Below are 10,513 nucleotides of genomic sequence, written 5' to 3' on the forward strand. Positions count from 1 at the left end.
AATATTAATATATAACGTGATGTTAAAGCAAGTAATTAATTTGATAATGTCCAATAATTTATCCAAATAATTGGACTTGTTTCCATGTAAAGTATCGCGATTATTGAATGAAAACGCTGTTTAAGGTTATTTGCATTGTGAGACGCATGCGTGAAATTCACGGTGTGGCGGCGGCATCAACAGCGCACTCTAAAAACAGTCGAGCCGAAGATGGCGACGTGCGAGTGGCGGTGTCGATGCGGTGTTTGAGAGAAAGGACCATGTTGTTGCCGCAGTGTTCGCAGTGTTTCCGTAATCCGCGTTAAGTTCGGTGCAAATGTAGGAATGTCAGAAGCTAAAAGGGTACCTTTGCAGACCTTGGAGTTACCGGAGTCCTTGGGCTACGTCGCGAAAAAGGAGAAAAAAGGGGAAAAGGGCAAACAGCTCGCGCCCTCCTTCCGCTTTACACTTACCCTGCCAGAGTCGAACGAGAAGGCATGTCCTGAGTTCAACTATGCACAACTCCTCAAAGCAGCCGAGGTCAGTTCTTCCTTTCACTCCGTTTATCTGCCCAAGGGAAAATAAAGCCCACTATGCCTATCCATACGGTCAAGTTTACCAACACATTTAGTTTTACCTCAGACACCGGTTATGATTTCGTTTCACGTACTCAGTTTGACAAGAAACTGCAAAAATGCCAATGGAATCGCCCATTTTCAGGCTGCATGAAACGCAGAGTACTTGTATCCGTTACTCAAGTGAATTGTCATGTCGCGGCTACCGCGTGAGCTCCGACAGTCCCACAATATGTGCGCTATTCTTATTCGCATACATCTTCTGTTAGAGAGGATATATGAATATTATGTCTAAACTGGTAGAAAAAGATGTGATCAATTCGAAGCCATCGAATAGAAACGTCAGAACGCATTGCCGGTGGATGTCCGCGTTAACGTATGCTAACATGGAAACAATGTCTGTTCAATGTTTCATTTTAAAGTTATGAATAATCGTTTAATACTTGTTTTTATGTTAATCATTTTTTCATATGTATATGTAACAAATTAGAGAAATATTAGGATACAATCGAATACTATCCAGTATCGTGAATTCATTGAAACAGCCGTCCACATTACTTCGGGACGTGTTTATTTTGTTTCACTAAGCATGATACTTTCATTAATACCTTTTTTTCTTATGTGTGTACGTAATAGTTTAGTCTGTATCTTATCTCAGTGATCTTATGCATGTACGTAGAGTATATCATTATTAGTTTTATGATCGATGTACCGTAGACAATTCGTAACTGTCGGCTTGAAACAGTTAGAACACATTGATTCGCATCATATGAATATTGTGCAATAGTGTTATTTGATCTTTTCGTTTCTTTCGTTATTTTATTTTATATTATATCAATTATAGTGTTATTTATATTATATATCTCACATATTTAAATATTTTATTCTTCTTACATTACTAGAGTATGAAGCACTTGCATTATTCGAGAGAAGTAAAACACTATTCTGTTTTAAATTCACAAAATGTACTTTATTTTAAAATATCTATTACTTTGTGTTAACTTTCAACGATTTATGGTTATAACCTATTTGATCAAATTTGTGCTGAAGCCGAAAATTAGTGACTCATTTTTATATAGCTTTAGACTCAAAATTATAAAAAAATTGTTTTAAAATTTACATTTTTGTTGGTACAAATATTATAAAAATTAATTAAATCTTGTATGAATACAAATTTTTTCAGTAGATCATTGTTGTTTATTTGACAATATAACGTAATATTACATATAAGATAGAACCATTATTGTATAGAAATTAAATAATACATAAATATTAATAATAAAATTACGCAAATTTATATTGCATTATTAACATATATTTATTATGTGCTATGTTTCAAATCTTTTAATGCTAAATTTTTTTGAAACTTACATAATTATATTTGTTCGATACAATTTATTTGAAATATTATTTATAATTTAATACATTTAGTTAGAATTTATCGATAAATGTATCTTTTTGTTGGGATCAATCACTGGTTGTAGCGTCTCTAGTACTAGGAGAGCAGAAGATAACAGGGAGTTGCGCGTTTCAAAAGAAAGAGCAACAGTGACATTCTACACGTAGTATGTGCTCCTGATATGAATGGACAGTTTATGCCCTCTTTTGAATCAATTTATCCTTCTTTTTCGTATTTACACATTTCTTAATATTCATTCTAAATCTACTATATTTTATCAATATTTTATCGGCGGTATGGCTCTTTGTTCAAATATTTATTAATAAATAAATTACAAAACATATTAATTTATCTACATGATCCATTTCAATATTTGAATTTTTTGCATCGAAGTCTGCTTGTTATGAATGTCATTGATGAACGCGTGCGCAAAGTAAACCATTCTTTAATGTTTATTAAAATAGTGAAAGCGCGCGACGAAATTGAAGTGAGCCGCGATTTATCCATGCGTTAAGAGTTAGCGCACGAATAACATCCACGAATAGTTCATTTTATTCGCATTAAATAAATAAATAATTTTATTTTACAGAAAAAACGTAGGAAGGAATTAAAACGAGGAGATGAAAATGCAACCAATGGACTGTCTTTTGATGACGATGACGATGATGATAAACTACGAGACATGGCAAGACGATTTGAGGCGAAATATGTATGTGAAACATAATTTTTAAAAAATTTATGACATCGAATATATGAGAATTTATTTATTATTGAAAAAATAATGAATATCCTTTGATCCTTACAGGGAACTTCTACCATGGGCAAAAAAAGACATAAATATGAGGATTATGTGGATTTGGGAGCTGGATATGATGAAAATGATTCTTTTATCGACAATACTGATGCAGTATGTAATATATTAAATATTGTCATGTTGTGTAATGTATATTTTATAATATTTGTGCATCATCATCATTTTAGTATGATGAAATTGTACCAGAAGAGATGACTACAGCACATGGAGGCTTTTACATCAATTGTGGAGCTCTTGAATTTAGATCAGCTGATAGACATGTATTAGTTCATAATAATAATAACAATAATCAGAGCAATGATGAAGAAAGCAGTGAAAGTAGTGAAGAGGATACAGAAGATGTGGATAGCCCTAAAAGATCAGACAAACGAAATATTAGTTCATCGGATGAGGATGATACTGAAGATATTACTGGTGATCAACCAAGAAAAGTAATTGAAGTTATGATATAATATTATTTATTTCACTATTATTCTATATTAAAGTATTTTTGTTATTCTTTTAGAAACAGAAGATAGACGAAAATGGGGAGAAGAAACAAACTCATGAAAACATTATTAAAAAAAAGAAAAAGCAACAGAATTCCCAAGATCAGCAAAATTTTCAACAAGATGGAGACACCTTAAACAGACGGAAAGAGAAAGGAGAAACTACAGATGCTGAAGGTAATGTACTTACAAAATATTTGTAAAATAATTACAATATTACTATGATATAAAAATTACAGTAACAAAAATTTTAGTTTCAGAAGATCAAGAAGACAAAAAGAAATCTGATAAAGTAGATACACAAAAAACTAAAAATACTTCGGATAAAAAGTTTGATATAAAAAAATGTGAAAAAAAGACCTCAAATACTAATGGTTTCGATGGCAAAAAGTTAGAATTAAAAAAATTAGGTGGTAAGGATAGTAACATTGATGATGCAATAGAGAGTGTAGTGAATGCTGCAAGAGTTGAAGATGAATCAAGTAGAGATACAACAGATTCTGGCAAATCTCGTTGTATAGGTACTGAATCTGAATGTGATGATATTGATAAAGAAGAAGCACCATTACCTGATTCTCTTCCAGAAAATGTTGTAGAAATAGTTAATAAGTTGAAGGCATGTGCCGAAAACAGTAAAGAAGGAAAAACTAAATTTTTCAATACAACAGTAAATACATTATTGTTAAGGTAAGTAATTACAATATAATATTTTATATTCTGGAAAAGTAAACCTCAGAATTTTTATTTCAGTTTAGAGAAAAGATTGAGGGCGCTTTCGCCTCCAAGCTTGAGGCCACAAACGTACGGTCATCTTGCACGATTTTTACCATGTAGTAAAGCAGCACTTCAAAATAGAGCAAAGAAATTATTTGTGCAGGATCTCGATTACAAAGCCAGGGATCTTATACAAAGGTAGCATTATACATTATTAGAGATTTAACTTATATAGTTTTTATAATTTGTTTAACAGTTATTGTATTTTATTTAATAATGATTTTCATTAATATTGGTATAGGTTAAAAACAGTAATCGACGAAATAATGCCATCTGTGAGATGCAAATATGTAGATGAGTGTAAAAAAGTTGCTGAAGGAAAGTAAGTATTCCTTTTAAACATTTTTTATAATCAAAGAAATAAATCTGTAAAGAGAAAATTAGAAATTATACCATATCTGTAATTTTAAAGTATAAATTAAGCGCCAACGTAATTTTGGATGGGAACTTACAATAATTTTTTATTTCTTAGTCTTCATTTATACTGGGATATATATCGGTACTGTTGGTAAGGTGTCCCTCGTAAGAGGAAACCTTTTCTATTTTCACCTTCCAATTATCTTCTTTTTCTTTGATCTTTCTAGTTGCCCCTATACTTTACTCATGCTTACATATATATATATATATATATGCTATCTCAATATCCCATATTTTCGGAAATAATCTCTATATTACAAAAATTGAAAAAATTTGTTTATTGTTTTTATTGAGATAGCGAAAAGGCGGGGCTTATCATCAGTATCAGTGTTTAATTTATCATAAGCATTATTCTTTTTATGACACAATGAAATTTTAAGTTTACTGAAATTTGATTTAGTGGTCACATGTACACTGCCTTGTACATTTTTTTATCTAGGATTTCACATAATATGTTCTTACACAGAAAATTTTCAGATCACGGTATTTTATCACAATAAATGCTGATCATCATTCTTTCATCATTACCATATTATCAATTTCTTTACAATTCTTCCATTTTTCTTTATTGATAACTGATATTTCTATTTCAGGGAAGTAGAAGGGTCACCTGAAGATGTTGAAAGTTCCGACGATGAGGATATTTGTGAGGATATAGATAAACCGAAAATTCCTAAGAAACAATTTCCTTGGACTGAAGAAGCAAAGTAAATTTTCAGAGAATTTTATTTGCGTTAAGCTTCGCGCGCACTATCGACAAATTGTCGTCCTCACCCGTATCTATTAAAAGTTCAATTTCTTCTTCCTCTAACAACAAAAATGTCGTCATGCAGTCGCGTCGTCAAATGCGTGCACGTCCATATAAACGAATAACCTTTTCGTAAACGACAAAACTGTCGCATGACAGATTGTCACTAGTGCGCGTATAGCCTAATATTATAGAAAGTTATATACCAAGTTTCTGCTTTTTTTCTTACAGAAAACTTGTATCTGAGATTGCAAGTATAAAAAGTCATTGTTACAATGTTTTAAGACCAAGAAAATTAAGCATGTATACTTATGTTGTATCTTTCATGGTTCGCCAAGTATTACCATTATGGCCACCTGGATACATGACAGCGCAGGCGTTGCTGAAGTTTGTTGATGAAGCTGAACCTACGTAAGTAGCATTATAAAAAGTTGGAACGTGCTTCTTTTAGAAAATCTACATGCTATAACAAAATGATTTGTTTCTAGGACGAAAAAGAAAACAAAAAAACTGAAAGACGTTGGTAATGGTAATACCACTAATTCTTCAGAAAATGTGATGTACAGCTCTACAAGAGTTGAATCATCAAGTATAAGTGCCGCTTCTTCACAAGAAAAGGTCTCAGCGAATGCATCTAAAATTCAGAACGTAACAGAAAATTCTACTAGTTATGTAAAACAAGGAACTACAAAATCAAGTGATAGTATAGAAAAAAAACAACATAGTATAAAAAATAAAGATAAGAATAAAGATACTGGTAGTTCGGGGCAGTATCACGAGAACTCAACAGCGGCAGCTAATAATTCCAGTGTAGGTAAAATTTCTGTTGTGCCTACAGCTCAGCTAATGGCTCAAAAGCCGGTTAAAAGTCACGTAGAAAAGATTAATTTGATGGACCTAGTTAATAGTTCTCTTTCTATTACGCCGGTTAATGATTTTCATAAGCCATCTACAAAGATAAGTGAAAATAAAAAGGATGTAGTTTCTATTACTGCTTATCCTGAAACTTCGAATGTTCTTCCAAATACAAATGAAGTGCCTCAAAGTGGACATCATTCCGTACACAGACAGGAAGCTTCATATTCATGTGCACAGTCACAGCATTCTAATTATTCCGCATCGAATCAAGCATCTTCACTTTCGAAAGCGGTATCTTTAAAACACAGACTGCTACATGAGAACACTGACGTAAAAAATAATAAAAGATTAGAAGATAAAGATATTGATTTGGCCAATAAGACTGAGAGGAAGGACAAAAGGCGGGAGCGATGTGCAGAAAGTAAACATAAATCGCATGATGTTAAAAGAAGGAAAAAGGATCAAAAGGTATTAGATAAACAGGTAGGATATGTTAATGCGGATGTAGTGCCTATACAACAACAGCAGCAACAGCCATCACTTACGAAAGAAGAACAGGAACAGAGACAAAATGAAGAAACAATTGCTGCTACTAATTATTTAAGTCAAATTTTTAATGATGATGCATCATCAAGAGGAATATCAGACAAACGAAAAGATATTGGACTTATTTTGGATGATCCAATAGGCAGCGCGGTGCAACCAACGGAGCAAGAAAAAGATGTTCAAATGGTGATGAGATCGTTAAAAGAACTGCAAGAATTACAAGAAATGAAGTATTCACCAAGTAATTCACCAATTAGTAGTAATATACAAAAATCTAACAAGTCGAACACGCAATGTGCTAATTACCAAGATGAATATTCACGCTTATATTTAAAAAAAGACATTAAACTAAAGTCTAAAGAAGATACACAATGGTAATATTATCAAACACCACACATGTGCACTATAGACATAAATTATGTTGAACAGAATGAAAATGCCAGTGAACAGATAATAATTTCATAGAGATCTATAGGCGGATTTTTGAGTAGATCTGTATTATTTTTGATGAAAAACAAATTAGTGTGAAACTAATCAGAACTTCTTCCATTATTACAAGTCGCGTTATTATCGACGACCAAAATCATATTCAACAGATAAATAGCGTGCCGCGATCGCATTGATTGCACCAATTTTTAAATATTTTAACAAACCGCCAAATTCTGTAAATATATTCATTCGTAGGAATTTGAAAAAGCGCGTGTACAGAGTAAGCATAAATTATGGAAGTATATTAATCCTATAAACCTTTGTATATAAATTGACGTCCATTCATTGCCGTGAATGGGGTGGTTTATATAGATACATTTTTTTTATTTGACGGCATAATTGCTTAACGATTTTAATTACTTGCCAACAATTAAAGCGATAAACCATTACAATATTGTTTTATCTAAAAATCGAATTACGAAGCGTTTCGATTAATTTTGCTTATTGCCAGAATATAAAAAATGTGGGATAATAAATTTATTTTTTCATAATACCTAATAAATATATAATAAATACATAACCACCCTAAATCACAAAGCGATAAAAATATATTTGAAAACGGTGTTTCTTTTGCGCACGAACGGTTATCATTTTGTGAGTTAATAAAAAGGATGATGGAGATGTGTATGTATATTTTTCGAAATTGAAATCATTGACTTCCAATTTAATTTGGACGTACGAGCAGATCGTATAATTTGCTTGTTAAATATAAAATAAAAGATGTTATGGTAGAAGGACAAACTACTGTTAACATCGATGCGCAATTTATAAACGCAAGAAGGAGAAATGGAGTCAAATGTGTTTAATGTATTTAATACTGAACACTTTTAGAAGCTTTAGCTAGAACAATTATTAAATTGTGTTCAAAATTATAAACCTGTATAATTGGTATGAGATTTAATTAATCCTGTTGATTTTAATAATCAGAGTGTAAGAGCGAATGTGCGTGAAAGTACTGTTTAGAAAGAGCTACAATATTTTTGAAACACGAAGATGATTAGTGATTGTATTATATACCACACCTTCTTTCCCCTCGCATCTTACCTTTGCGATACTTAGAGTATGATTAAGCGTCTTGTACAATTCTTCATCGAGAATTTTCACGAAGACGACTTAAAATATAAGTTTTGAATATTTTTTACAATACCGATATATTTCTTACCTTTACCTTTGTCCGACAAGTATATTGTAGATGTGCCTCCAACAACGTTTGAAAGTTGTAAATATTATATGATAAACGTACCAGTAATTTATTTCAAGCTTTTTTTGTATTATTTGTAAGTTTTAATATATTAAAACAGTAAAAGATTTTAAAGTAATGAGTGTTTCAAACAGAATAAATAGAAAACAAAAAAAAAAATATATAAGAAGATAAAACACATTGTTTCTATTCTTACAAATTTTCAATAAAATGCATTAATTATTTGTTATACAATGATTTCGTAAAATATTTGTTCCGCTTCATTGATCGATGGGTTAACTTCCTAATGCGTAGAGCCGAACAAAAAACTCGAAGGTCATACCGATTTATCGGACCTACGGATCTTTTAATCCGTGCATACAGGATGCGTTTACTTCTGTCACTCTTAAACAAGGACATTTGCCTCTATATAATTGATTAAACCGACTGGAACAAACAAACAGTCTACTGACGCTTGCTTTTTAACATGTCTTCTTTCATTTCTTATATCGTGCTCTTTTTCTTTATTCAACGCAGCCTTTGTGCATCTGACTTGATTGCTCCACAGAATAACGAACAATCAAGATCTTCTTTGTCAGACTCTGTGCAAAAAAAGACCGATGAAGAGCATGCAATTTTCGACGAGGAGAAGACAAGTAAGGAAAGTAGTTCCATTTATAATAGGGGGCAACTAGGATTTAATGAACGTAAGCGAGATGAAAAGAGATACGGCAACCAAGATACAGCACTCAAAGGGCATGACAAAGGAAGGCATAGTTTAGGAGAATCCGAAGTCGTCGATCACGAGAAGAATTCTTTTGAACGGCATGGTAGTGGATATTACAAAAAAGGGCATCACAGGACCGGTTTCAGCAACAACTACCATAAAGACGAGTCAGGAAATAATTCAAGCTTTTACGAGGACAGCGATGACGAAGGGGGGCATAGGTCGTCCGGGAATACCGGTGGATATTATGGGCAAAAATCGCAGAACTCGTTTAGGGACGGTTCGCGCGATGTATCTTACCTTGAAAAAGATAAGGCACAACAGGGAATATATGACAATAGGAAAAAGTAAGTGTACTAGCAAGTTATTTTTATTTCATTGACAATTTCTAGTAAAGATAATATACACGTAAATCGAGTATATTAAATAATACTTTATATATTTGTTATTTATCTACATAAAACTAAAGTATGAATAATTAAAATATGATTTTGTTTCACGTTAGTATTAACAATTATCATGGTCATATCAGAGGATATAACAACGATCGATATATAAATGATAGAAGAAATTATCTGAGGAACGAAGCACGACATTATTTTGATAAAAATAAGGGAGATATATACAATCATAAAGAGAGGTATTATCCAATTACTTATCGTAATAACGATCGTGTGCCCTCGCTCGGATATTCGCATCATTACGTGGATACATTACCTGGAGGATATTACAGAGAAGATCCGTACGTTATACCTTATTCAAAAGATTATAGGTAATTTCATATAATTTCTAAGATATTCATTGATATGAATCAGGCTATTAATTATTAATAATTTGTTTATTCTTAGATATTTTCCACATCGACAAAGAGATTACGAACAAGAAATATATTACCCTTATACAAGTGTTTACACTAAAAATAATCGAGACGATTTTGATGATAACGGATACTTAAAGAAATATAGGAATGATTTTAATAATGCATATCACGGAATTTAGAACCTGATTTTGCAACGTAAAGTATAGATGTAGAGAGCGATAACTAAAATGCAAGTTTGTACTTTTAGTAATAAAACTATCTTTTATATGTCCATACTTATTTTGAACTGACTTAATTTTTAATATTCATTGCAATATAGAGTACACCAGAAGGTCCACCACCATCATGAATAAAGGATACGACAAAGCTTCTGCAACTTTGTTAAATTCATTATAAAAACGATACTTTAACTTTGATAATTTTATAGGCATTTTAATTTTTGTATGAAAATGTCCTTTCTGCGAAGCCGTCTGCTACTTACGTGTGATGTTTGGTTGCATATTTACGGTATTATCGTAGAGAGTAAAATGCAGCATAGTCAAATATACATTAAAAGCATTCGTACAAGTTCGAACGATCCAGTTATATTCAGAGTCCAATTGAGAATTCTCGCTCATATTACATGTTTCTAAATCTTCTGTGACGATAGCGTTAATTTTCATTAAAAATTTTGAAGCTAAATAACGGATTATACAAAAA

At 31.9% G+C, this 10,513-nt stretch overlaps 2 protein-coding genes across 3 annotated transcripts; both read left to right on the plus strand.

Moving 5' to 3' along the window:
• The first annotated feature begins 187 nt into the window (after window positions 1-187).
• On the plus strand, window positions 188-8,231 carry LOC122572645 (ubinuclein-1). 2 transcript variants are annotated; one of them, XM_043737879.1, is made up of 12 exons: window positions 188-519; window positions 2,543-2,662; window positions 2,759-2,860; window positions 2,935-3,198; window positions 3,273-3,432; window positions 3,510-3,942; window positions 4,006-4,167; window positions 4,271-4,351; window positions 4,502-4,537; window positions 5,040-5,153; window positions 5,426-5,605; window positions 5,683-8,231. In XM_043737879.1, the coding sequence occupies exons 1-12, from the start codon at window positions 325-327 to the stop codon at window positions 6,974-6,976; spliced, it is 3,141 nt and encodes a 1,046-aa protein (XP_043593814.1). In that variant the 5' UTR covers window positions 188-324; the 3' UTR covers window positions 6,977-8,231. The 2 variants fall into 2 exon arrangements, with proteins under 2 accessions (XP_043593814.1, XP_043593824.1); XM_043737889.1 differs by lacking the exon at window positions 4,502-4,537.
• Window positions 8,232-8,374: 143 nt separating this feature from the next.
• Window positions 8,375-9,981, plus strand: LOC122572691 (probable ATP-dependent RNA helicase ddx42). Its single transcript, XM_043737999.1, has 2 exons — window positions 8,375-9,341; window positions 9,500-9,981. The coding sequence occupies exons 1-2, from the start codon at window positions 8,755-8,757 to the stop codon at window positions 9,768-9,770; spliced, it is 858 nt and encodes a 285-aa protein (XP_043593934.1). The 5' UTR covers window positions 8,375-8,754; the 3' UTR covers window positions 9,771-9,981.
• Window positions 9,982-10,513: the final 532 nt, after the last annotated feature.

This window comes from Bombus pyrosoma, linkage group LG2 (assembly GCF_014825855.1).
Source record: "Bombus pyrosoma isolate SC7728 linkage group LG2, ASM1482585v1, whole genome shotgun sequence".
Lineage (NCBI taxonomy): Eukaryota > Metazoa > Arthropoda > Insecta > Hymenoptera > Apidae > Bombus > Bombus pyrosoma.